This window comes from Amblyraja radiata, chromosome 16 (assembly GCF_010909765.2).
Source record: "Amblyraja radiata isolate CabotCenter1 chromosome 16, sAmbRad1.1.pri, whole genome shotgun sequence".
NCBI classification, from domain to species: Eukaryota; Metazoa; Chordata; class Chondrichthyes; order Rajiformes; family Rajidae; genus Amblyraja; species Amblyraja radiata.
The window spans coordinates 16,174,080-16,200,219 of NC_045971.1; the positions used below are offsets into that span (position 1 = coordinate 16,174,080).

Below are 26,140 nucleotides of genomic sequence, written 5' to 3' on the forward strand. Positions count from 1 at the left end.
TACCATGCCTGGCTTTCAATCCATTGTGATAAATAATGCCGAACTTCAATTGGAAAATGTTGCCCATACAAGGACTGCATCTGACGCAGAGCTTCGCCTTGAAGCTGCTGGGCCTGAATCCATACTGACATGGTCTAAGATCTGAAAGATAAATAAAAATTAAGTGCCAAACTACAAACAAAACAACCAAGTAAATATCCATTAAAAAAATATCCATTAAAAAAAACCAGACTGATTCCTGGGATGTCAGGACTTTCATATGAAGAAAGACTGGATAGACTCGGCTTGTACTCGGTAGAATTTAGAAGATTGAGGGGGGATCTTATAGAAACTTACAAAATTCTTAAGGGGTTGGACAGGCTAGATGCAGGAAGATTGTTCCCGATGTTGGGGAAGTCCAGAACAAGGGGTCACAGTTTAAGGATAAGGGGGAAATCTTTTAGGACCGAGATGAGGAAAACATTTTTCACACAGAGAGTGGTGAATCTCTGGAATTCTCTGCCACAGAAGGTAGTTGAGGCCAGTTCATTAGCTATATTTAAGAGGGAGTTAGGTGTGGCACTTGTGGTTAAAGGGATCAGGGGGTATGGAGAGAAGGCAGGTACAGGATACTGAGTTGGATGATCAGCCATGATCATATTGAATGGCGGTGCAGGCTCGAAGGGCCGAATGGCCTACTCCTGCACCTATTTTCTATGTTTCTATAGAGAAAAAAAGAGAATAAAGGCAATTGATTGCAATTTGCTCATATCAGACATCATATATTTTTTTTTAAATCATTTTTTTATTTTAAAGTCTTGTACCTTATAGCAACTCAAATAAATAGATATATACAGTATTTGTTGAAATTTTGTTCCACCAGGAAGGAGCTTTCATTACAAAAGGAGGCTTTTTACTCTTGGATGCCAAGTGAAGAATAATCTTTTTTTCAAATACCGATGTGTAGCCTTTCAGCAGCATTTAATTTTACCAATGTATAAAATTATTTCGCGTGATTCGATATGTAATCTTTTTTTAAATACCTGGTGTACAATTTGAGAAGATTCATTAAAGACAGACACTTGCCAAATGATTCTATGAAATGTTAAATTGCAGCACAACTCAATGAACCAAAACAAAATTAAACCAGTGAAGCTCTGGACAAGTCGAGAAATACAATATTGTGGACTATTACTAACAAAACAGGTGCAAAAAAGTGTTAATTGAATGATAAAAGAACAAAATTACCACTTTGTGCAACCCAATCACAAATGACAACTACCTTTCCTCTTTTGAAAAACACTACAAACCCATTAAAAAATAGCCTGCTATTCAGGAAAGCTTCTTGTGCTAGTATGCTTTTTCCCCCCTAAAAATAAAGTTTACTCATAACACAATGCAGAAGAAAACAGTGCAAAGCTCTTAATACATTCTTATTGTTGGCCTACACATTTAGCATTGCTGGTTTTATGCAGAGTATGTTAGCCTTCTTTTGTACCTAAAGCTACTGCCACTCGTGGCCTGAGGGTGATACCCTCTTATGTTCTATAACAGGTTTCCCCACTGGCCTCAGACCGTCAAAGTCAAGAAGCAAAATAACTTAGACTGTGGTCCTTTCCCACTGAGCCTTGGCTTTAGCTGCACTATGTTTCAATGTGTTCCTTCAACAAGTACTCCTGCAATATGGAATGTGCCAGTTGGCAGCATTCCCATATGGACACAATTGCAGTCCTGAAAGACCCACAAGTTTCGGGCAGAGCACCTTTCACTGAGGTTGATGGGTTTTCAACAGTACTTGACGTTTGTTGCAGAATGTGTCCCCGTTATCAGTCCAATAAAGAGATGGGGCAGTACTAGACCTATTCTTAAGGAATGAAGTCAGGCATGTAGTTGAAGTTTCAGTGGACAAGTTTCAGTGGACCATCACAAATTACAAATTCTAAATGAGAAAATTAAATTCTAATGAAAATTAGGCTCTGCGCAAGCTGAGAAATACAACATTGTGGTATATTGAGAAAAGTTCAACAAAACAATAGTGGCAAATGAATGATGAAAGCTAAACCAATCTCTATCCCTCTAATGGAGCATTGTAACTTCCTCAACATATTTGATGCTCTCATTATGGCTTCCTCTACGATAGTGAAACCTAACGTTAGCTAGGAAACAACTACTTGTGTTCTGTCTGCCAGGGCTAGCTGGGCCTCCCTATATGGAAAATAGAGTTTTATTCCTGTAGTTTACTGCTTACTACTGTAGTTTAAGCTTTATTTTTGTGTAGCACAGAGCAAAATATTATTAATTTCACTAGCATATTATGCCTAAATAATGTTTTCATGCTGACAGAAGGCTGATGGCCTTTCACTGCACAGATAGTTAGGAAAATAGATTAAAACAAATTATAACTTTATTTCTTATTATTGTAATTGTTAGTAAAATTAAAGTACTTAATAAATCACACACAGGCTTTTGCTATAAAATGCACTTCCGTAATGCAAACTAGATATAACACAATTGAAGAATTAGGAAACATTATTTGTATGACCAAATTGGTTTTAAGGTGATTTTGATCAGAAACAGCCCCGCATTAATTGAATCAAAGATAGACACAAAATGCTGGAGTAACTCAGTGGGACAGGCAGAATTTCTGGAGAGAAGGAAAGGGTGACGTTTCGGGTCGAGACCCTTCTTCGGCATTTTGTGTCTATCTTCGATTTAAACCAGCAACTGCAATAAGCGAGTTTGGTATTCCGACTGCGCATGCCCAGGTCATAGGTTACTCGCAGAATGGATTTCTTTCAGGACTGCAATAAACATTCTCGGCAGCTGTGCTGCTGCGTGTCTACAGACATGCGTTTCATCCTTAGTCAGGATCGAACCCGGGTCTCCGGCCAGTGCGGAGAAGGAGCGCTAACTCCAGCTCAACTCTGCCTGACCCGCCGGGTTAATTGACAGCCCTGGACTGGCGGCCCACGTTGGCTGTAATCCTTGTGCCGTCACTGCTCCGGGCCGTGTCCCGTCAGTCCAGGGTCACCCAGGACATCCCCAGCCGCCCCCGGACAGGGATGGGACACTCGGGAGGGGACAGGGACGGTCCAATAGCAATTCAACAGCGCTTGCAGCACCGGAGACCCTGGTTCGATCCTGACTCAGGATGAAGTGCAGTTCTGTACACACGCAGGAATTCAGCTGCCGAGAATGCCTCTCCGCTGGTCCAGTCTCCCACTCGCATCTGCCCCCTCTCTCTTGCTGTTACATCCCACTCTCCCGCTACCTGGCATCCCCGTTCCTCAGATTAAATATATTTCTACATAAATTATGAATAAAGATAAGAATTTATACAGTTTATACAGCCAGCACTTCATTCGCTTTTTCTTTATCGCGAATGACCTTTGACAAATCCCATGATTCCTTGCGTTTTTCAGAATACCAAACTCGTTTATTGTTTCCAACATATTTTCCTCCACACTAATTAAATCCAGTCTGCCAGCTTCATTGTGGGAGTGAAAGGGGATCACACTGAAAATTGATAACTAATAATTTCTATTGACACGTGCAACCAAATACTATTAAACAATGTAATATACAGCCTTTAGTATTTTTAGCAGTAAGAAAATAAATGTATAGCTTTAAAAAGCTTTATTTTTGAAAATCCTGCAGAAAAAGTTAACTTTGATATTGTGTCTGAATCCAACTCCCTTTTTCCTGTTTGATACAATTGATTTTCTAAACCAATTTTCTATAACGCGATGTTTCTTAGGAATGCAATATCACGTTAGGGCAGTATTTATGACATTTTGATTTTCAACATGAAACTGCAAGTTCTTCCAAATCTATTTGGCAACAATTTTAATCATTATAACTAGCAATCAAATAGTTAATAATTGGCGTGTTTAATAAACCACAATACATTATGAATGGAACTAAAACATTAATTAGTTTAGGTCTATTGGAGCAAGACGGACATTATTTATTCTGCAGAGAGCGACTCATATCTCAATTTCCTTATTATTTACTCTGTACAAGACAGTAGAGCAAAGTAATATTCACGATTCTTGAATAGGTGCAGGACCCACAGAGGCAAACACCTCAATGTTAATCAAATATTTGTGGATACCTGAATGATAATCATCTACTCCTCCAATTATTACTATATTGAGGCAATGAATATATTGAAAATATTTTCCCAAACCAGCAAACTCAATCATCGAGATAAGGACTGGAACTGTGTTGGAACATTGCCTGGAAATTCCCTTCAATGTTTCACCATTTCTTCAAAATCTAGAACTGTACCATTCAGTGGTGTGACAGTACATTCATTTACTGCAGGACATTTGGGGAGCAATGTCAACTCAGTTCTCTGGAAAACAAGTGCATCTCTCAGACTTCTATTAATTGGCTACAACTCCAACACCATAATTCTAATCAAACTCGTCTCCAAGCTCCTGGACCTAGGACTGGTCACCTTCAATAACTGGATCCTTGACCTGTAAACTGCAATCGATGACAGGCATAGAAACATAGAAACATAGAAACATAGAAATTAGGTGCAGGAGTAGGCCATTCGGCCCTTCGAGCCTGCACCACCATTCAATATGATCATGGCTGATCATCCAACTCAGTATCCCGTACCTGCCTTCTCTCCATACCCTCTGATCCCCTTAGCCACAAGGACCACATCTAACTCCCTCTTAAATATAGCCAATGAACTGGCCTCGACTACCCTCTGTGGCAGGGAGTTCCAGAGATTCACCACTCTCTGTGTGAAAAAAGTTCTTCTCATCTCGGTTTTAAAGGATTTCCCCCTTATCCTTAAGCTGTGACCCCTTGTCCTGGACTTCCCCAACATCGGGAGCAATCTTCCTGCATCTAGCCTGTCCAACCCCTTAAGAATTTTGTAAGTTTCTATAAGATCCCCTCTCAATCTCCTAAATTCTAGAGAGTATAAACCAAGTCTATCCAGTCTTTCTTCATAAGACAGTCCTGACATCCCAGGAATCAGTCTGGTGAACCTTCTCTGCACTCCCTCTATGGCAATAATGTCCTTCCTCAGATTTGGAGACCAAAACTGTACACGATAATTTTCAACCCCAGTTCACGCGACTATATTCTCGGCCCCTTTCTATATTCCCTATGCACTCACACCTGTTCTGCACTAAATGATCTATTTACATGTTTGCAGATGATACCACTGCAGTGGGCCAGATATAAAACATTGATAAGTAAATAGGCAAGGTTTCGGGCCAAAACCCTTCTTCAGAACCGGTCTGAAGAAGGGATTCGGCCTGAAACGTTGCCTATTTCCTTCGCTCCATAGATGCTGCTGCACCCGCTCAGTTTCTCCAGCTTTTTTGTATACCTTCGATTTTCCAGCATTTGCAGTTCCTTCTTAAACAATAAAACATTGACAAAACAGGAGTACAGAAAGGAAATGGAAAGCTAAGTAACATGGTATCAAGTCAACCTCTCCTTTAATGTAAAAAAAATGAAGGAGCTAGTCATCGAATACAGGAAACAGGATGGAGTATACAGCAGTCTGCACCAATGGTGCCGAGGTTGAAATTGTCACGGGATTTAAGTTCCCAGGTGCAAAAACTTCACAATTTGACATTGTCAAAGAACTTTAATTATATCAAGAAAGCACATCAACACCTCTGCTTCCTCAGAAGACTAAGGACATTCAGATGTCCCCAATTTCTTCAGGTGCACCATAGAAGGCATCCTAGATTGGTACAATACCTGCTCTACCAAAGAAATTGCAGTCAATGGATAGAGTCCAGTCTATCACATAAATCTGTCTCTCCCTCCACATTATCAACTGCATCTATATTTCATGTTGTCTAAAGACAGCCAATATCTTCAAGGACCACTTTTACCCCGGTCATTTTCTCTTTTCCCCTCTCCCTTTGGATAGAAGATACAAAAGCTCAAAAGTACATACCACCAGAATCAAGAACAACAACTTCCCCGCTGTTATCAGAACAAGCCCTCATATGCTGAAGATATTTTCAGAATCTTCCAATCTACCTTATTGTGGCCTTAGCACTTTTTTTATCTGCACTTTCTCTGTAGCTGTCACTCTATATTCTGCACTGTTTCTTTTCTCTTTTATACAACCTGTTGTACTCATGTATAATATGATCTGCCCGGATAGAATGCAAAACAAAGTTTCACGCACAGGCAGGTTGAACCTAAGGGCCTGTTTCTATTCTGTAGGACAGTATTACGTCAAATAATGAAACAAACATCAATACCAAATATTACAAAAAAGTGTAGTAATTAATAGCACATTACGAATACCTAAGAACAGTTCTTTCCTGCTAAAATTCAAAGGAAATCACTAATATTCCTTCAGATGTTCTACAAATTAAACAGACTTTACGCATTTACACATCTTAACAGAAACCATAAATGTCAAACTTCGTCAGGTTAACAAAAAGTAAAGGGCAAACAGTTTAGCACAATTCTGTAATGTACACTTGTAACAAAAGTAAAAACTGATGCAAATAGAGTTATTAAAGCATAGAAGTGGGCAGTAAGTTCATCGGGTCTGTCATGTAATCTAATCCGGCCCATTCCCCACTCTTTCTGCACAGTCTTGCAAGAGTTTTTACCTACAAATACTAAAACTAATTTCCTATGGTAAATCACAAATTTACACAATCAGTCTATTTGAAAACACTCAAAAAATTGGAATATAGATGTGAAAATGAGACACACGTCAGTATGCAAGATTAAACAGCGCTCCAAAAATTGAAATCTCAAGATCTTAAATAGCTTCACATAAAATGCAGTGGCCTGGGTCTTCCAGTGAGTATAACCATGGACCACAAACTCACTTGCTAAATCCTATTTAATGTAAATGCAGAAAACAACAAACTGCTGTCAATCCTATCCTGTTCCTCAGCAGGTTTTGCTACATGTCTCAGAGAGATTAGGCAGTAGGGAGTAACAAAGAGTGCAAAATTGGAACACTTACTTTCAAAACAACCCCCGAGTGTATAACACCAAATAGAACTAGCCCACTCAAGTACAAATCAACTGTAACAGTCTTAATTATAACCAGACTCTGAAAATGTACTTTCACAAACAGCATCTCATTCCTTCAGGAGTTAAATTACTGTGGGAGATGTAAAAATCTTAAAAATGAAAAACTTTATTTTATTTTTTCTCTGTTTATGTTTCTTAATCCCACAGTGCTTTCCATCTATTTAACTTTCCGTGCACTAAAATATTCCTATTCATGTTTCCGATTTTGACCTTGCATGTTTCATTAAAGCTTCTTCAGAATGAATGAGAAGTATGCTGTTACCTACCCTGTTAACTGAGGTCCCAGATTCCCTGCAGTGGACTCTCAATGATTGCTGGTAGCAGCACAAAAGACCTCTATAAGACTGTATGCACACTTATATAATGAACAGTATGCAGCAATTTCCCAAACCAGCAAAAGTAATTAAACGAGGCAGTAATACTAATTCAGCACCAACTTAAACTGTTTCCAGTGCATTACACATAAATACAATATTCTCTACATAATTAAGGATATGGTTCAACAGAGTTAATGGTACTAATGATTTAACAAACTGGGTGATACACCAGCTCAGCTAGACAGTAAAATGGCAGCACTATTCGAGCTTCTGTCTCACAGTTCCAGCAACCCAAGTTTTAATTCTGACCTCCACAGCAGCCTGTGTGCAACTTGTTCATTGTGTCAAGAGAGTCAAAAGTGTTTAATTGTCATATTTATCGACAACGGAAATTAAATGTCTACATGGCTCCCCTTCTAATATCCGTGTTTCTTCTCATATCCTACAGGAGGGGGAAATACAGATTAGAAAGTTAGTTAGTCACTGTAAATTATCCCAATTATCCACTGGAAGAATCAGGGAAGAGTTAATGCCAATGTGGACAGAATTTAAAAATTGCGGATCAGTAATGTGTGCTTGATAGTTAGCGTAGACTTGGAGGGCTAGCGGATCTGCTTATGTGCCTGTTTGACTCGGAGTAGCCTGGTATTTACATGTTCATAATATGCTGAGTATTTCAAGAACAAAGGAGGACCAGGCATGGAATACTTTGTCATTTTGTCGGCTGCATTACTTGGGTAGGTTAAACAAAGAATTTCACTTGATTTGTCATGTGACTAAGTATTAATTAATTCATTCATTCATTCCCTCACTCACTCGAATTTGCACTCGCAATAAGATTACAACCTTGGACTAATTTTTAAACTGCACCTGGAATGTTCATTACTTACCATTGCTCAAATTAGAACATAAATCGATATTGATATTTGGCCATTTAATGCATAAATAATGCAAAATCCTCCCCGTTGGATTGCAACCTTGTCGTGGTCGGGGAGCTTGTGTGTCTCAGTGACCCCTAGAGCTATGCCAGCGGGAGATTCGTCCCGTATTAGGGTCGCCCATGCTGGACAGGTCGAAGGGTAAAGGCGAGACGAAGAATGATCCACTGGTCCTCCAGGTTGGAGGTTGATCACAGGGTTAACAACTCTGTCTCGTAAAACAAATATGTTTTGTAAGGAGTAATAGAATCTCTGAAAGTGGGAGGTGCAAGGTTAATTAGAACAGGTGAAATTATTGAGAGGACTGGCATTGCTCTATGAGGCAGCACGGATGCCATGGGCCAAAAAGACCCCATTCTGCGCTGCATGGGAACTGAAAGATAAACAACTAAAGCATGATGAAATTTAAAGTTGTGATATGGGAATATCATAAGACCAACTCATTTTGTATTTCTAAACTTCTCAGTGGTTTGCTTTTATGTAAACCAAATAGGCTTTAAACATTAACGAATGTGTTATACAATAATTTTGCCCGAACAGTCTGTGACCCATAGCGCTGTGCCCATAGCGCTATGTTTAAAACCCATAGCGCTGTGGGCAGTAGCTCCATATTTAAACACCATAGTGCTATGGCCAGTAGCGCTATATTTAGAATGCATAGCGCTGCAGTCGACAGCACTTTGTTTCAATTTCCATGCGCTGAGCCAACAGTGCTCTGTTTAAATCTTTGCGCGCCAAACCGGCTGCGCTGTGTGTATTGCTTTACGCGCCGTCTGTAGCGCTGTGTATTGCTTTACGCACCAGTCTGCGGCTGATAGCTTTGTTCCCAAGGTGGGGGGGGGGGTGGGGGGAGGCCTCGCGTGGATGCAGTCTCCTGCCATTGGTTATAGTTTGAATTCGGGAGCAGCGCTATTGGCCAGGACTTGCCGGCAGTTATTTCAATTGCAGGCGCCAGTAAGCCTTGTTAGTTCATGAACGAGAGGGTTTCACCGAAGGGCTGAGTCGCGATCAGCGCGGGGAGGGAGAGAAAGGGAGAGGAAAAGGACCCCGCGCATACCTAGACAAGTATTGTTTTTGTTCTTTCTTGCCAGTAAAACTGATTTGTAACAAACAGATGAATGAGCCTTTTTCTGTTCTACTCGTCAGATCCTTTACCCTGATCCCTTGAAACAATTGGCGTAGTCGGCAGAATCAGACGAATAGAATAGAAAAGGTAAAAATAGCAGACGTGATGGTGCTGGTGCAGGTCAAGCACCCCCACACCAAGCTGCCTCCCTCAGTGCAGGGGAGTCCAGAGCATGCCGTGCTGCAGGCGGGACCAAGAACCTCAAGTCTTCAAGCTCCTCTAAAACTTTTAACGGGTCACAAGGGACATGTTTATTGTTGTATATTTCACTCGAATTAATCAACACTGGCATCTGCAGGATTTGATCGACCCTTATTGTTTTGGAATAGATATGGCGACTGCGATAATTATGCTACATTGAAAGGTCACAATGGAGCAGTGATGGAATTGCATTATAACACAGATGGCAGTATGCTTTTTCCAGCATCAACAGACAAAACTATAGCAGTGTGGGACAGCGGTGAAAGAATAATGAGGCTTAAAGGTCACTCATCCTTTGTGAATTCATGTCATCCAGCCCGACGGGGTCCACAGTTGGTCTGTATAGGAAGCGATGACAAAACAATGAAGCTATGGGACAATCGGAAGAAGGCTGCAACCCATACGTTTCAAAGCACGTACCAAGCACTGGCAGCAATGTTTAATGACACAAGCGATCAGATTATTTCTGGTGGTATTGATAACAGCATTAAGGTTTGGGACCTCCGACAAAACAAGTTAATTTCTACCATGTGTGGTCATGCAGACTCGGTGACTGGTTTGACCTTGAGTGGGGTAAAAGAGAAGATCACCAACCTCGCTGACTACATCCAGGAAGCTGTAGAGAAGGTTCGAAGGGTCAGAGAACAGTACCACGACTACAATCCCTCAGGAGGATGGTGACTTTTCGGTATGTTTGGCGGCTGGTGGACAACGGTGGTGCTGTTAGGTGAACTGGAGGAGTGTTAGGTAAACTGTTGGGACTGAAAGCAGATGAATTGCCAGGGCCTGATGGTCTGCATCCCAGAGTATTCAAGGAGGTGGCCCTAGAAATTGTGGATGCATTGGTGATCATTTTCCAATGTTCGCTCGACTCTGGATCAGTTCCTGTGGACTGGAGGGTAGCCAATGTAACCCCTCTTTTTAAGAAAGGAGGGAGAGAGAAAACGGGGAATTATTGACCAGTTAGCCTTACATCAGACGCTTGAATTGATTGTTAAAGATGTTATAGCAGCGCATTTGGAAAGCAGTGACAGGATCGGTCAAAGTCAGCATGGATTTATGAAGGGAAAATCATGCTTGACTAATGTTCTGGAATGTTCTTTGAGGAGGTAACAAGTAGAATGGATAAGGGAAAGCCAATGCATGTGGTGTATCTGGACTTTCAAAAACCCTGACAAGATCCCACACAAGAGATTAGTGTGCAAAATTAGAGCACATGGTATTGGGGGTAGGGTACTGATATGGATAGAGAACTGGTTGGCAGACAGGAAGCAAATAGTAGGAATTAACGGGTCCTTTTCAGAATGGCAGGCAGTGACTAGTGGGGTTCCGCAAGGCTCGGTGCTGGGACCCCAGTTATTTACAATATATATTAACGATTTAGATGAGGGAATTAAAAGTGATATCTCCAAGTTTGCGGATGACACAAAGCTGGGTGGCAGCGTGAGCTGCGATGAGGATGCTATGAAGCTGCAGGGCGACTTGGATAGGTTGGGTGAGTGGGCAGATGCACGGCAGATGCAGTATAATGGGGATAAATGTGACGTTATCCACTTTGGTGGCAAGAACAGGAAGGTAGATTATTATCTGAATTGTGTCAGATTAGGAAACGGGAAGGTACAACGAGACCTGGGTCACTGAAAGCAAGCATGCAGGTACAGCTTATCACTTTCCACAGATGCACTGTAGAAAGCATCCTATCAGGAAGCATCAAACCTTGGTTTGACAATTGCTCCCAATTAGACTGCAACAAATTGCAGAGAGATGTGGGTGCAGCCCTGTCCATCGCAGCTAACATAACCGAGGACCGTGTACACTCCAGTCATTCCCCCTGCTCTCCTCTTCTATCAGGCAGAAGATAAAAAAACTTGCCAAAACAAATATGACCAGATTCAGTCGGTTTCTATCCCACTGTTATTAGCAGTACTACCTCTTGTACTTCTGCAATGGCTGAATGTACTCATATATGGTACCATTTTGACTGGCTAACAAGCAAAATAAAGTTTTTCACTGGATTGAGAGGTTTTCACTCTCGATCCATGGGACAATAATAAACTATTGGCCAATTACAATTACCAATCAGTTGATGGAACTCAGCTGGCCGAGCAGCAGCTGTTGTAGTGTGTTTGAGGGGGTTGGAGGGGTAGGGAAAGGGGAAGGAATGGTCAATGTTTTGAGTCAAGACTCTGCATCAGTCATGACAGTTCCTTTCCACTTACTGGTTGAGCTTCTGAATTCCTCTCACAAAAAAATTTGATTAGTGACACATTGTGGTTAAAGATCTGAAACAGCTGACTAATATTCCACTAATACCTCAGATGTAAAGATACAAACACTTCACACTGCGGATCACCAGTAGAAATTTGTCCCAGTTTCTAGACCATTGGAAATTCACGTTTAATAACTTAATTATCAGGAGTCTGTTAACAAATCAGCTAATCAAGTTCTTGTTTAGGATGGAACTTCAGCAGGTAATACACTTCAGAGTTTGGCAATGACCATAAATCAGGAAATTGGGAAAGACCATTGATACTTAAAGCAAATTGTAGTACAGGTGCACAACCTTTTATCCGGAGTTCCGGAAACCGATAAACTCCGAAAACCGGCCATTTTTTCCAGGATGTCGTCTGCACACCAAAGCTCGCGTTTGACGCCAAACTTGACCCGAAACGACCCACGGTCAACCCAGGTCTGTACTACTGTAGCGGCTGCCTCCTCCCCGGAGACCGGGGAGACACTTAAACATCTGTAAATCATTGCTTAAATGTTAGTCAGTTAGTTTGGAGGGCTTTTATGTGAAGGGGGGGGTGAAGGGGGAAACTTTAATTCTTAGTCCCCTACCTGGTCGGAGAGGCGGGGAGCGGGCAATGCCTTACCGGGTCGCCGTGCAGTAAGCTCCGGAGCGCTGTGGCCGCCAACTCCCAGCTGGGGCTGCGGGAGTCCGGCCGCGGGCGGCGCCGGTTGTAGCTCCGACCCCGGCAACTCTACCCCTGGCTGCGCGGCGCTCCAAATCTAGCGCGGCCTGTGGCCGGACGCCCGCAGCCCCAGCTCCGCTGTGGCCGCCGACATGTTGTGTGTCGGCGGCCACAGCGCTCCGGAGCTTACCGCACGGCGACCCGGTAAGGCATTGCCCGCTCCCCACTGGTATCCCAGCGCTGCGACGCCGCCGACTCCCAACATCGCGGAGCTGGGGCTGCGGGCGGGCGGCGCTGGATTTGGAGCGCCGCGCAGCCAGGGGTAGAGTTGCCGGGGTCGGAGCTACAACCGGCTCCGCCCACGGCCGGACGGAGCCCCCAGCTCCGCGATGTTGGGAGTCGGCGGCAAGAGCGCTCCGGAGCTTACTGCACGGCGACCCTGTAAGGCATTGCCCGCTCCCCGCCTCTCCGACCAGGTAGGGGACTAAGAATTAAAGTTTCCCCCTTCACCCCCCCCCCATAAAATCCCTCCAAACTAACTGACTAACATTTATGCAATGATTTACAATGATTCCCCGGTCTCCGGAAAGGAGGCAGCCGCTCCAGACTTTTCAAGCCGCCCGCGCTACCTACTTAATCTACGTTAAAAATCTTCCATTCGGAAATCCGAAAAATTCCGAAATCCGACAAGTATCTGGTCCCAAGGCTTTCGGATAAAAGGTTGTGCACCTTTAGTAGAATCAGTTTTGCAAAAGGCCATAAATATACCTCTGAACTGATCAGCCTGACTAAACTTCAATTGCATTTCGTAGTCTCTGTACTGTACACTGACAATGACAATTAAAGTTGAATCTGAATCTGAATCTGAATTAATGATCAGAAAGTATTTGAATTCAAAACATTTACCTACTGAGTGCAGAACAAAGTTTTACACAATAAACTTAACTGAAAACTAAGGATTTAGATGCTTGTATAACTAGCTTGAATTTTTAAGCCCAAGAAGTCCTTGTTGCCAAATGACTTTGTTTGTTTGTTGGTGCACAACCAGCAGCTGTCCGAATGAATCAGAATTGTTCCAGTGGCAGTACCAAATTATACAATTACAAGATATTGCTAAGATATCAAATTCATAGCAACAGGAAGACTAAAGATGGTATTATTTTCCCTAGTAAGATGTTGCCCTGACTGTACTAACCAAATGAAGCAAAATTCATACCATCTCTTCCCCCACATTGCAATTTTGACTCAATGTGACGCACAGAAACTAACTGAGCACTTAAGTTGCACATCAACAATTGCTTGTAGAAATTCCATAGAGATAGTATTTCCATTAACCCATAAAATGTTTATCTAAAAACCAAATGCTCCACTTTAATGAACGATCACTTAAATTTAATTCATAACCACAAACACACACTTACAGCATTTGACCAGGAGGAAAATTGACACAAGATAAATCAATTATTTTTTATCAAATGGTATATAATTCAATAAAAACTTTAACAGCTAATTTTATAGTGTTGCCTTTGGAGACATTTCACATTTAAAATAGATATACTAACTCAAAACTGAAAAGGAAAATAGCTATGTTTAAACAAAAACAATTCATAAGATTGGAATCTCATAAATTTAAAAAGTGGAATCGTAGGAAAACAAATGCAGGAATTTCTATCTGGAAATTCAAGGTTCAAATTTGTAAATTGCTTATTTTTGATTGGCTTATGTTAATTAAACAAATTGCGTGAAGGCCTCAGTTTGTCTGGTGAAAGAAAACTACTTGGAAAGCTAAAGGACTTGATAACAATTTTTTTTGTTCGCCCTCAGTCTTACTATAGATTACCTTGACTCTGGTCATACAAGGGAGACTTCCTTTTATAAATCATATTAAACCCAGCAACAACTGCTAACACAAAGTCATAGAACTGTTGCTTCACAGCGTCAGAGACACAGGTTCAAACCTAGCCTCCAGTTCTGTCTGTGTGGAGTCTGCATGTTTTTCCAGTGACCGCACAGGTTTCGTCCTGGTGCTCGGATTTCCTCCATCACCTTAAAGATGGGTGGGTTGTTAATTGGACACTGCAAATTGCCCCCAGTGTATAGTGTATAGATGGTTGGTAGAATCTGAGGCAAACGATGTTGTGGGGCACATCGGGATTTAGAAACATAGAAACATAGAAAATAGGTGCAGGAGTAGGCCATTCGGCCCTTCGAGCCTGCACCGCCACTCAATATGATCATGGCTGATCATCTAACTCAGTATCCTGTACCTGCCTTCTCTCCATACCCCCTGATCCCTTTAGCCACAAGGGCCACATCTAACTCCCTCTTAAATATAGCCAATGAACTGGCCTCAACTACCTTCTGTGGCAGAGAATTCCAGAGATTCACCACTCTCTGTGTGAAAAATGTTTTCCTCATCTCGGTCCTAAAAGATTTCCCCCTTATCCTTAAACTGTGACCCCTTGTTCTGGACTTCCCCAACATCGGGAACAATCTTCCTGCATCTAGCCTGTCCAACCCCTTAAGAATTTTGTAAGTTTCTATAAGATCCCCCCTCAATCTTCTAGATTCTAGCGAGTACAAGCCAAGTCTGTCCAGTCTTACTTCATATGAAAGTCCTGACATCCCAGGAATCAGCCTGGTGAACCTTCTCTGTACTCCCTCTATGGCAAGAATGTCTTTCCTCAGATTAGGAGACCAAACTGTACGCAATACTCCAGGTGTGGTCTCACCAAGACCCTGTACAACTGCAGTAGAACTTCCCTGCTCCTATACTCAAATCCTTTTGCTATGAATGCTAACATACCATTCGCTTTCTTCACTGCCTGCTGCACCTGCATGCCTACTTTTAATGACTGGTGTACCATGACACCCAGGTCTGGTTGCATCTCCCCTTTTCCTAATCGGCCACCATTCAGATAATAGTCTACTTTCCTGTTTTTGCCGCCAAAGTGGATAACCTCACATTTATCCACATTATACTGCATCTGCCATGCATTTGCCCACTCACCCAGCCTATCCAAGTCACCTTGCAGCCTCCTAGCATCCTCCTCACAGCTAACATTGCCCCCCAGCTTTGTGTCATCCGCAAACTTGGAGATGTTGCATTCAATTCCCTCGTCCAAATCATTAATATATTGAGTGGTATTGAGTGGCATTTGAGTGGTATTAGTGCAAATAGGTGGTCGATGTGGACTCAGTGAGCCAAAGGGTTCATTTCCAAGCTGTATTTCTCTATGAATTTACAGAAAAAGTAATAATTCTACATATGCATGTTGTTCCAAATTATCAGTTGGAACTTCCCTCTCTCCGAATACTGGAATGCTGAAACATCACTACAGATCAAATCAACCTTAGCATTGACCGGTGATCAAGGAACTGCCAGAGTCAAAATAAGCCAGTTATTCTGTGTTCCTCAGCTCACTAAACTATCAGCAACTGCACCCTCTAACCTGCCATCATCCTAAATACATTTTTTTTTAAATGTGTACAACGTCATTTCTTGAAATATAATTTAAGATTTACTCCAAACCAATAATGTTAACGTTATCAGTCACAGGATTCCACCCTCAAATAATTCTCTACTTCATAGCATATTTTTTTGGTTAAATATTAGTTTAGTTTAGAGATACAGCAAAAAAAAATAGGCCCTTCGACCCACCGGGTCCGCACTGACCAGTGATACCTGTACTCGAGCACTATCCTACACACTAGGGACAATTTACAAATTTTTCCGAAGCCAAATTAACTTACAAATCTATGTCTTTGGAGTGTGGGAGGAAACCTGAGCACTAGAGAAAAACTCACGCAGTCAGGATCGAACTGGCGCTGTAAGACAGAACTCTACCGCTGGACCACCTTGCCACCCTTAATATTGTTTCTTTAAAGGAACTATTTTGGGAAATTTGAATTATAACCCCCCCCCCCCCTTCCCACCCAACTTGGCTATCAACACCAATGAGTTGAGTACTTGGATCTCTTCTCACCCATTTGGGGCCTTCACATTGACAGTTGTATTTTCTTCTTTCCTCCTCTCCATGAAAACATCATTTCTTATCTCAAATCTCACCACCACCACCTAACATGGTGGTCCTATTCCTCAAGTGTGCAGTATGAACTTAAGAGAACTTGGATAGTATGGCTGTGTATAGTAGGCCATAGCTTACTAACTTGATTCAAGTTTAAGGTGACGATGAAGGTGATTAATGAAGGCAGTGTGGTGGATGTTGTCTACATGTATTTTAGTAAGACATTTGATAAAAGTCCCCCATGGTAGGCTGATCCAGACAATTAAGATGAACGGGGTCCATAGTGAAATGGCCATTTGGGTTCATAACTGGCTTACTAATAGAAGACAGAGGGTTGTGGTGGAAGAACAATATTCAGGCTGCAGGTCTGTGAACCCTGGAATTCTGCAAAGATCTGTGCTGGGACTTCTTTTGTTTGTGTAGCAAGGAATTGCAGACGCTGGTTTATAAATGACATACATAAATGTAGAAGGGGTTGGTTAGTAAGTTTGAAGATGACACAAAGATCGTTAGAGTTGCGGACTGTAAAGAAAGCTGTCAAAGTATACAACTTGATCTGGATCAGCTGAAGATATAGGCGGAGAAATGCAGATGGAGTTTAATCTGAGCTAGTGAGAGATGCTACACTTAGGAAGGCTAAATCCAGGGGAAAATATATAGTTAATGGCAAGACCCGTAACAGCACTGATGTACAGAGGGATTGTGGGGTCAAAGTCCCTAATTGAATGAACGTGGCAACACAAGTAGACAGAGTGGTAAAGGGAATATATGGTACGCTTGCCTTCACTGGTCAAGGTATTAAACATAAGAGCCAGGAAGTCACGATGTAGCTTTATACGACTTTGGTTAAGATGTATTTACAATATTGCGTGCAGTTCTGGTTACCTCAATGAAGAAAGAATGCAGAGGCTTTAGAAAGGGTGTTGAGGAGGTTTACCAAAATGATGCCTGTATTAGCGCATATGAGCTACAACAAGAAGTTGGACAGACTTGGATTGGTTTCTCTGGAATGCCAGTGGCTGAGGGGAGATCTGACAAGTATATAAATTATGAGAGGCATGGCTAGGGTAGACAGTTAGAGCCTTCTTCCCAGGATGGAAACATCAAATTCTAGCGCCCATAGCTTTATGGTGAGAGGGGCAAAGTTTAAAGGAGATTGTCCAAGTGGGACTAGTAGTGCTTCCAGTTGTGGGAGAGTCTTGGACTAGATTGCACAGGCTCATAATTAAATGGACGTACCTTTAGAATAGAGATGAGGAGGAATTTCTTTAGCCAGAGGATGGTAAATCTGTGGAATTCATTGCCTAAAGCAGTGGTGGAAGCCAATCATTGATAAGTCCTATATTAGTAAGGGCGTCCAAGGTTACGGTATGAAGGCATGAGAATGGGGAGGGGGGGCGGGGGGGGGGGGGGGGGGGGGTTGAGAGGGAAAAATAGATCAGCTGTACTCAAATGGTGCAGCAGACTTGATGGGTCAAATGGCCAAATTCTGCTCCTATATCTTAAGATGATTTGTGGACTGGACAATAATAGATTAGAAAAAACTAGGGGCTAAAGTTTAAAGGATTGGGAGAAAGCAAACTGCAAGTTTGTCAAGTGGGGGAGATGATCTTGCATTGCTTAGCAGAATAGTTACTGGTCATTGTGACCAGAGTTTACAATGTTAATGGAAGAAAGAGTCGACAGTCAAGATTGTCATGAATGTTTAATTGTCATATGTATCGATAACAGAATGATGAAATGCAGCAGAACAGATCTATAGATAATATATAATAACCAAAAATATATAAATTAATAACCACAATACTAGTGGGGAAAAAACAACGTCCTTAATGCAATCAAAGACAATCTATAGAAGTTCACAGTTAAGGCTAGCATTGTACAATTGATTAATTGAAAGATACAGCTAGGAAACAGGCCTTTTGGTCCACCAGTCCATGCTGACCTGCTGATACTAGTTTGATGTTATCCCACTTTCTCATCTGCTCCCTACAAATTAGGGGCAGTTTTCATAGGAGAATTAATCTACAATCTCAGACACCCGCAGAATGTAGCAGGAAACCGGAGCACAAGAGGAAACCCAAGCGGTGACAGGGAAACGTGCAAACTCCATACAGAGAGCACCCGAGGTCATGATCAAACCCGGATCTCTGGCACAGTGAGGCAGCACCTCCACCAGGTGCACCACTGTGCCGCCCTCCATGTAATATTCAAGAGCCTTAAGGTTGGGAAGAAGCTATTTTTGAACATGCTAGACGTGGTTTTCAGACTCAGATAGCTTCTTCTGGATGGTAGGAGTGAAAAGAGAGCATGTTCTGAGTGATGTGGAGGTTTGATATTGGCTACCTTTTTTGAGGTAGAAGCAGAACTCAAAGTATAGTTCTCAGAGTGAATCAAAATACTTGGAGGAGTAAAGGAAGTCAAGCAAACAGAGTAGCAATCCCACAGACTCCATGGAAATGTTTAGATGATGTGATGCTGACAGTGTACCAGGGCAGGAAATCATAAGGAAGTATAATAATGAAAGATATAGGCATGGAGTAGGCTAATATAATAGTGAGAAATGAAACAAAGAGATGCTAATCCTTGTGTATCGTAAAGAAGCAAATATTCTTACCTTTTAATTGCAGCCAGTGTTAACGTGTAAAGACAAAGATGGACAACTTCTGGAATCTGTATCAAAAGAATGAAGAAGATTTTTCTGAATAAAAGTTCACCAGTATAAACAAAATAGTGCAAAAATAATCACATTTTAAAAATGGACATTTCATTGTTATAATGGAGGAGATTGGGAAACCTGAATATTACATTGTGAAATCACACTGCTTAACTACTGTATATATCTAATCAAATATTTAGGGGCTAGCAATTTATTACAAACAATAGCTTTGTTAATAATGCACATGTTGTTTACTAAACAATTTGGTATCTGCCTTCAAGGTATTATGCGAAACCAGTCAGGGGCCGAGGAAAGCACAAATAAAAACTAAACAAGATCTGCAAAGGTTGCATTGGTGATGGATGAAATTCAGTGCAAAATGGAATCTAAAACGGATATCATACATTACAGATGGCATAAAGCTATGTGGAAGGCAAGGTGGAAAATACTATGTGGTAGGCAAGGTGTAAAATATCCAGGCATTATGGAAGACGACTCATTGAACATAGCAAAATGGAGTGGAAATAAACCATTAATATCTTCAGTAATAAATTCAGGGGTGGTTTCAATTATATAACTAAATAACGATAAAAGCAGACCATTCATTTATTAAATGTGGGATGAATACATTGAGACATATTGCATCGGTTTGTTTCAAATCTACAAGTATATTTACCAGATTATATCTTTTGCCTCACTTACGCCCATTCTCGAATCAAACTCCTTGCAGAAACTTATGTTCATCCTATTAATCTCAAGCTTGGTCTTTCTTACATAATCATCCGATAAAGAAAATAATTTTGATTTGCTTCAAATGCATCTTAATTTTGTACATCTTAATCAAATATCCTCTCAACTTTCTTTGCTTCAAAGCAAATAGTTTCAATCTCTCCAAACTAGTCTTGTTCCTTGGTACTGTTTTAATTATTTTTTTAGGAACTGTTTCTATGACCTTCACATCTCTCCTAAAATTGGTGATCAAAATCAGAATTGATCAGAACAGCGTTTTACAAAGATTCAACTTAACATGGTGCTCCAATGAAGAATCATTTAGCTTAAGTGCTAACGTTGCTTCTCTCTCCACATATACTAGCTGACCTGCTGAGTAATTTCAGCACTTTGATCTTCTTTCAACATTTGTAATCTGTTTGCAATGGGCAAAATCCAAAATACTTTACTACCGAATCTCTCAATGCGCTCTGCCACTCAAATATGTGCGCATAAATATACATCCCGCTATCCTAAGACAACTTCTAGAACTGTTACTTAGTCTATGTTGTCTCCCTTTTGTTCCCACAACTGCAGTCATGAGAGTATGTAAAGTGCAATACTAAAATACTTTCTCAGAATAAAAGTTCCAACAGCAATTGAAAAATAAGGCTACTCAATCATATGTATCAGTGAGACATTTAATACCATGCCTTCAAATAATCAAGTGATCAACCAAGATTACCAGTTTAGCAATTTCATAGAATGTTAATCCTATATTCCAAGTGACCACAGTATAACATGAAACCCAGACAGATTGCCCTCTTTGGTTAACAGAAGTAAAAGGGAAGACACTGTAAATTTATAATAATTATAATAGAGAGATAGTGCAAGTTTACATCTAGAATCTGTGTGAAGAAAGGACAATGACCTGAAACATTCATACTGATTGCCAAGCTTGGTACTCTGTATTGATGTTTATTTGAAACAGTTATGGATTACATAATTAAGTGCTCCATATTTTTGAAGTTCATGTGCATTACAACTTTAAGTGCATTGAAATGGGGAATCGTTACAGGAAAAATGCATTGCCTCCAAAGTTTCACACGCACAAGGATCCAATACAAACATAATAAACTGAGTGTTCGTTGGCTAGCTGACAGCAGCTGTGTAACATGTACACAACAAAGTCAACTTAACTGCACTGCTCCCAAAATTCCAAATAAAAGGGAGTGCAGCAATATAGTTAGCATTCCAAGTTTAGCTTATCTGAATGTTTTAGTGGGTCTGCAGGTTTTACCTTGCCAGCTTGAGTTTTAGAGAGAGTGTGAAAACAGGCCCTACAGCCACCATGTCCATGCCATCTGTCAATCACCCATACACTAGTTAACTCAGTCTGAAGAAGGGTCTCAACCAGAAATGTCACCCATTACTTCTCTCCAAGGGTGCTGCCTGTCCCGATGAGTTACTCCAGCATTTTGTGTCAATCTTCACTAGTTCTCTAGTCTAGTTCTAAGTGTAAGGCTGGAGGTTAATACGTCATAAAGGCGATAATTTGATACAAATATAACTAAAACCTTTATAAAATAATTTTACCAAGAATATAACTCCAGATAGACACAAAAGGCTGGAGTAACTCAGCGGGTCAGACAGCATTTCTGGAGAAAAGGAATAGGTGACATTTCGGGTCGAGAACCTTCTTCAGTCAGAGAGTTGGGGGGGGGGGGGGGGAGGGGGTGGAGGGGGAGGGGGTTGACTTTGTGTGTCTATCTTCGGTTTAAACCAGCATGTGCAGTTCCTTCTTACACATTATAATTCCAGCTATTTGTTTTGGATAATAATCTGATAATTGCTGATAAATCTTCATTTATTCCCATCCATGGTTGCTTTTGGGTAGACAATGATAAGACTTCTTGAACCACTACAATCAATAAAGCAAAATATGCTAACAATACATTAACTTAGGCAGCCCCAGCATTTTGACCCATGGCCTTACGAATAAAATTATATACCAAAATCAGCATTGTATGGGATTTGTGTACAATGCATCTTCATCTACTTGCAACTCTTGCTTTTTTACAAGCTGGAAATTTAGGAAGATATCAAAGTTTTGGTAACATTGTGTGGTACAAGTCACATTTGGAAAAGTTTCAAGGTCAGTTTATTGTCACATGTACCAATTAAGGTACAGTGAAATGTGAGTTATCATACAGCCATACTAAGTGAAAAGCAACAAGACACACAACCACATAAAATAAAATTTAACATAAACATCCACCAAGGTGGCTCCACGCATTCCTCATTGTGATGGAAGGTAACAAAGTCCAATCTTCTCCCTCTTTATTCTCCCGCAGTCGGGGCTGTCGAAACATCCGCAGTCGGGGCCATCAAAGCTATCGCAGCTGGGAGACCTCTCGTCGGTCTCTAACCAGGGATCACAGGCTCCGCGATGTTAAAGTTTAGTATGTTGTTGCATATCCTTTGCATGCAATGGCTGCTTGAAGTCTGCGATTCATGGACATCACCAGTTGCTGGGTATCTTCTCTGGTGATGCTCTGCCAGGCCTGTATTGCAGCCATCTTTAGCTTATGCTTGGTTTGGGGGCTGGTCCCCTTCAGTTTTCTCTTCGGCATATAAAAGGCATGCTCAATTGGGTTCAGATTGGGTGATTGACCTGGCCACTCAATAATTGACCATTTTTTAGCTTTGAAAAACTCCTTTGTTGCTTTAGCAGTATGTTTGGGATCATTGTCTTGCTGTAGAATGAACTGCCAGCCAATGGGTTTTGAGGTATTTGCTTGAACCTGAGCAGATAGGATGTGTCTATGCATTTCAGAATTCATTATGCTACTCCCATCGGCAGTTGTATCATTAATGAAGATAAGCGAGCCAATACCTTCAGCAGCCACACATGCCCAGGCCATAACACCCCCACCACCGTTTTTCACAGTTGAGGTGGTATGCTTTGGATCTTGGGCAGTTCCTTCTCTCCTCCATACTTTGCTCTTGCCATCACTCTGATATAATTTAATCTTCGTCTCATCTGTCCACAAGACCTTTTTCCAGAACTGTGGTTGCTCTTTTAATTACTTCTTGGCAAACTGTAACCTGGCCATCCTATTTGTGCGACTGATCAGTGGTTTGCAACTTGCAGTGTAACCTCTGTAATTCTGTTCATAAAGTCTTCAGCGGACACTGGTCATTGACAAATCCACATCTGACTCCTGAACAGTGTTTCTGATCTGTCGGACAGGTGTTTGGGAATTTTTCTTTATTATAGAGAATTCTTCTGTCAACATCATGATAAACGGCAATAAAAGTTTCCAAAGGAGATGGAAAGACGAGGTGCTGAGAGCGTTCTTATACAGGTACCTGCATTAAGGACGCAATTAAATACACCTGAGCAAATACAAACACTTGTGAAGCAGGGCCGTGGGGTCGATACCCAAAACACCCAACTCCGACTCCTTGATTTCTTGTGTACCCGACTCCGACCCTGACTCCTAACCCGTTACTTACAGGCAGCATCTCTGGGGAGAAGGAAGAAACTAGATGGAGCCAAGTGAGGGAAGGGGTGCGTAAAGGTGGAGACAATGACTGGAGGGCAATGAGTGGGGACACAAAAGCCGAAATCTGAGAATCTGATAAGGATGGTAATAAATGGGAACTATTGAGGGAGAGATGAAGGGCACATTGTGCCATATAAGGGAGAGGACACAGTGAGTAAGAATGAGGGGTAGGCCATTTAGGATTGAGATGAGGAAGAGGACTGAGACAGAGTTGTGAATCTGTGGAATTCTCTGCCACATAAGGCATTGCAGGCCAGGCAGGGGTTCTGATTGTGGATGATCAGTTATGACCATATTGAATGGTCTCAATATGACCTAGACCTATTTTCTATGTTTCTATAAGTAAAGATTGTCGGTAGTAGATGGATTAAAACTAGAGTTGGAGAGATAAGGAAATTAGTCATGCGGGTGAGGAGGAGGTTTAATGGGAAAGGGAAAATGAGAGGACCAAGAGGAGAAAGGGGAACAAGTGGTGATGTTTACCTGAAATTTCATACTCAATGTTTGAACTATTTGGTTGCAGCCAACCTAATCTACTATGTTAGTCACAGCCATGCAGCACAGGAACAGGCCCTTCGGTCCAACGCAGCCAGACTGACCAAGATGTTCCATAACCCCCCCTCCCCCCCAAACCTTTCCTATCCATGTACATTTTTAAATGTTGTTATTGGGCTAGCCTCATTTATCTCAACAGGCTAAAACGTTTCCCTCTCAGCTTAAACTTATGACCTCTCCACCTCAATTTCATCCACCGGGTGTTGTTCTTTACTCTGTTTGTGAAAAAAGCTGAAGACGGACAAGTCAGTGTGGAAATGAGAAGGGAAATTGAAATAGCATGTAACCAGGATCTCAGGATTGCTATTGTGGACAGAGCTCAGGTGCTCTGCAAACCAGTCACCTCTTCTGCATTTGGAATTGTTGAGGAGGCCACATCAACGACACTGGCTACACTGTGGATTTGATTTGAATTAACCTTGTGGACCAGCCTAAACAGGTCTTATCTCCATTTTTATTCCTGGGGTTTGTCCTTTTATGTCACCATGTCAACTCTAAATTATATTCTGCCAAGCCACCTGCCTTCAGACCAAACTACAAATGTTCAGCATGATTCTATTCCATTTAAACCAATTATTTATTTATACTGCCACTCTTATTTGGCACTTTAAACATCAACACGCCACATCAAGTGTGCTCTTTAATCATCCATGACTTTGACTCTACTATAAATAGCCATGTTACAATACCTACCTTAGGCGGTGCTGCAGTTCTGCCCTTGGCCGTGTGCGCAACTTTGGCGCCTTTGAGGGGGGGTGGGGGGATTAAAATGCAGATTTGTACCGCTTATCGGAGAGGTATTTCCTCGGGTTGCGAGTCGATTAAGAAAAATCGATCAGACTTCCGTTCCCGGTTTCTTTGTTTTTTTAAGTCGCTGTACAATTTAATAGTTTGATTAAAATAAAAAACGACTTCTAACGCCCTCAACGCCTACAGCATGACGGATCGCAAGAACGGGACAAAACAAAGGGTAAGTCGTTTATTTTACATATAATCTTGCTTCTTGGGGTGGCTATAATCTAATTTTACGTTGCGAAAATGTTATTTGGCTCCATACGAACCGGCAGTGTTTTTCCTGCCGATATGGGCTTCAAATTCACCGCAAATGCAACGTTCCAATCCAGAAACACCCACTCGCAAGATGATTTAAATCCTCTTTTTTTTTGGACAATCATGTCATAAGAACATCTAAATCGTCTTTATTTTGTGTAATTGTATAATCAATATTTTTATACTAAATATACACAACAGCTTTAGCCACATTTATTGTGCAAAAAATAATAATTTTGATTATATTGAAAGTAGATGTTTCTAGATTAATTTATGGGAATTAAACATTAAATTCCTTCAATCTGGCATATGTTCATGACAGTGAGATTTAAAAAATATTGTGTATCCTTGTGTGAATGGGATTAGTTTATTAATTGGATACTTAGGCTATTTAAAACAATTATCCTTTTCTTAAGAAATGGAATCTACAGGACATTCATAATGGGAAAGTAGTGGGCAAAAAGGCCTGTCATGCGTGGTTTGAAGAGCAAAAACTTGTAGTTTACAATGCCAAAATTGAAAGGTTGAGGAAAAACAAGGTGTACAGAGTTGTTTATTGGTTACAATCTGAGTAGTATGATGATGCTATTGATTATGATATGCCAATGTACCAGGTAGCAACTGATTTTCTCCATAAAGACTTGGCCTATTGCTAGAAATTGTAATTTATTTACCTATCTGTTACGGACTTACAGCATATAATACAATATTAAAGTTCTGATCTTCAGAATATCACATTTTTGAATTTTCAAGGCAGTCTGGGTGTTTATTACTATTTCCGTCACAACGGTCAATTTTGTAATTAGCTACAATTAGGTAATTATCTAATTATAGGCTTTAATTTCAGGTCATCCAAGTAAGATGTGTTATATTTGTTTCAGAATGCGTCAATCTATAATAACTGAAAATTTCATTCAGTTCTCTTAATTTTTAAGAAAGTTATGGGCTTTTGACTGTCCTCGATCACAGCTTTTGAGTTAAGTTAATGGAAAAGCAATAGGGAACAAGATGCTAATTTCCGAGTATGAAAATGGCCATATCTTTTTTA

General features: G+C 41.1%; 1 protein-coding gene and 1 pseudogene across 3 annotated transcripts in view; one reads left to right on the forward strand and one right to left on the reverse strand.

Annotated features, from left to right (window-relative positions):
* Nucleotides 1-26,140, reverse strand: part of LOC116981965 (signal transducer and activator of transcription 5B-like) — a 91,227-nt gene that overhangs the window by 31,107 nt on the left and 33,980 nt on the right. For all 3 annotated transcript variants that reach the window (XR_004414321.1, XM_033035217.1, XM_033035216.1), the window contains 2 exons: nt 19,169-19,224; nt 4-141 (listed from right to left, as the gene is read on the reverse strand). Coding sequence is in view for 2 of the 3 variants with exons in the window: in XM_033035217.1 (XP_032891108.1) it covers nt 4-131 (128 nt within the window). In the remaining variant the exon portion in view is untranslated. The remainder of the gene's footprint in view (nt 1-3; nt 142-19,168; nt 19,225-26,140) is intronic.
* LOC116981730 lies at nt 8,043-10,341 on the forward strand (annotated as a pseudogene).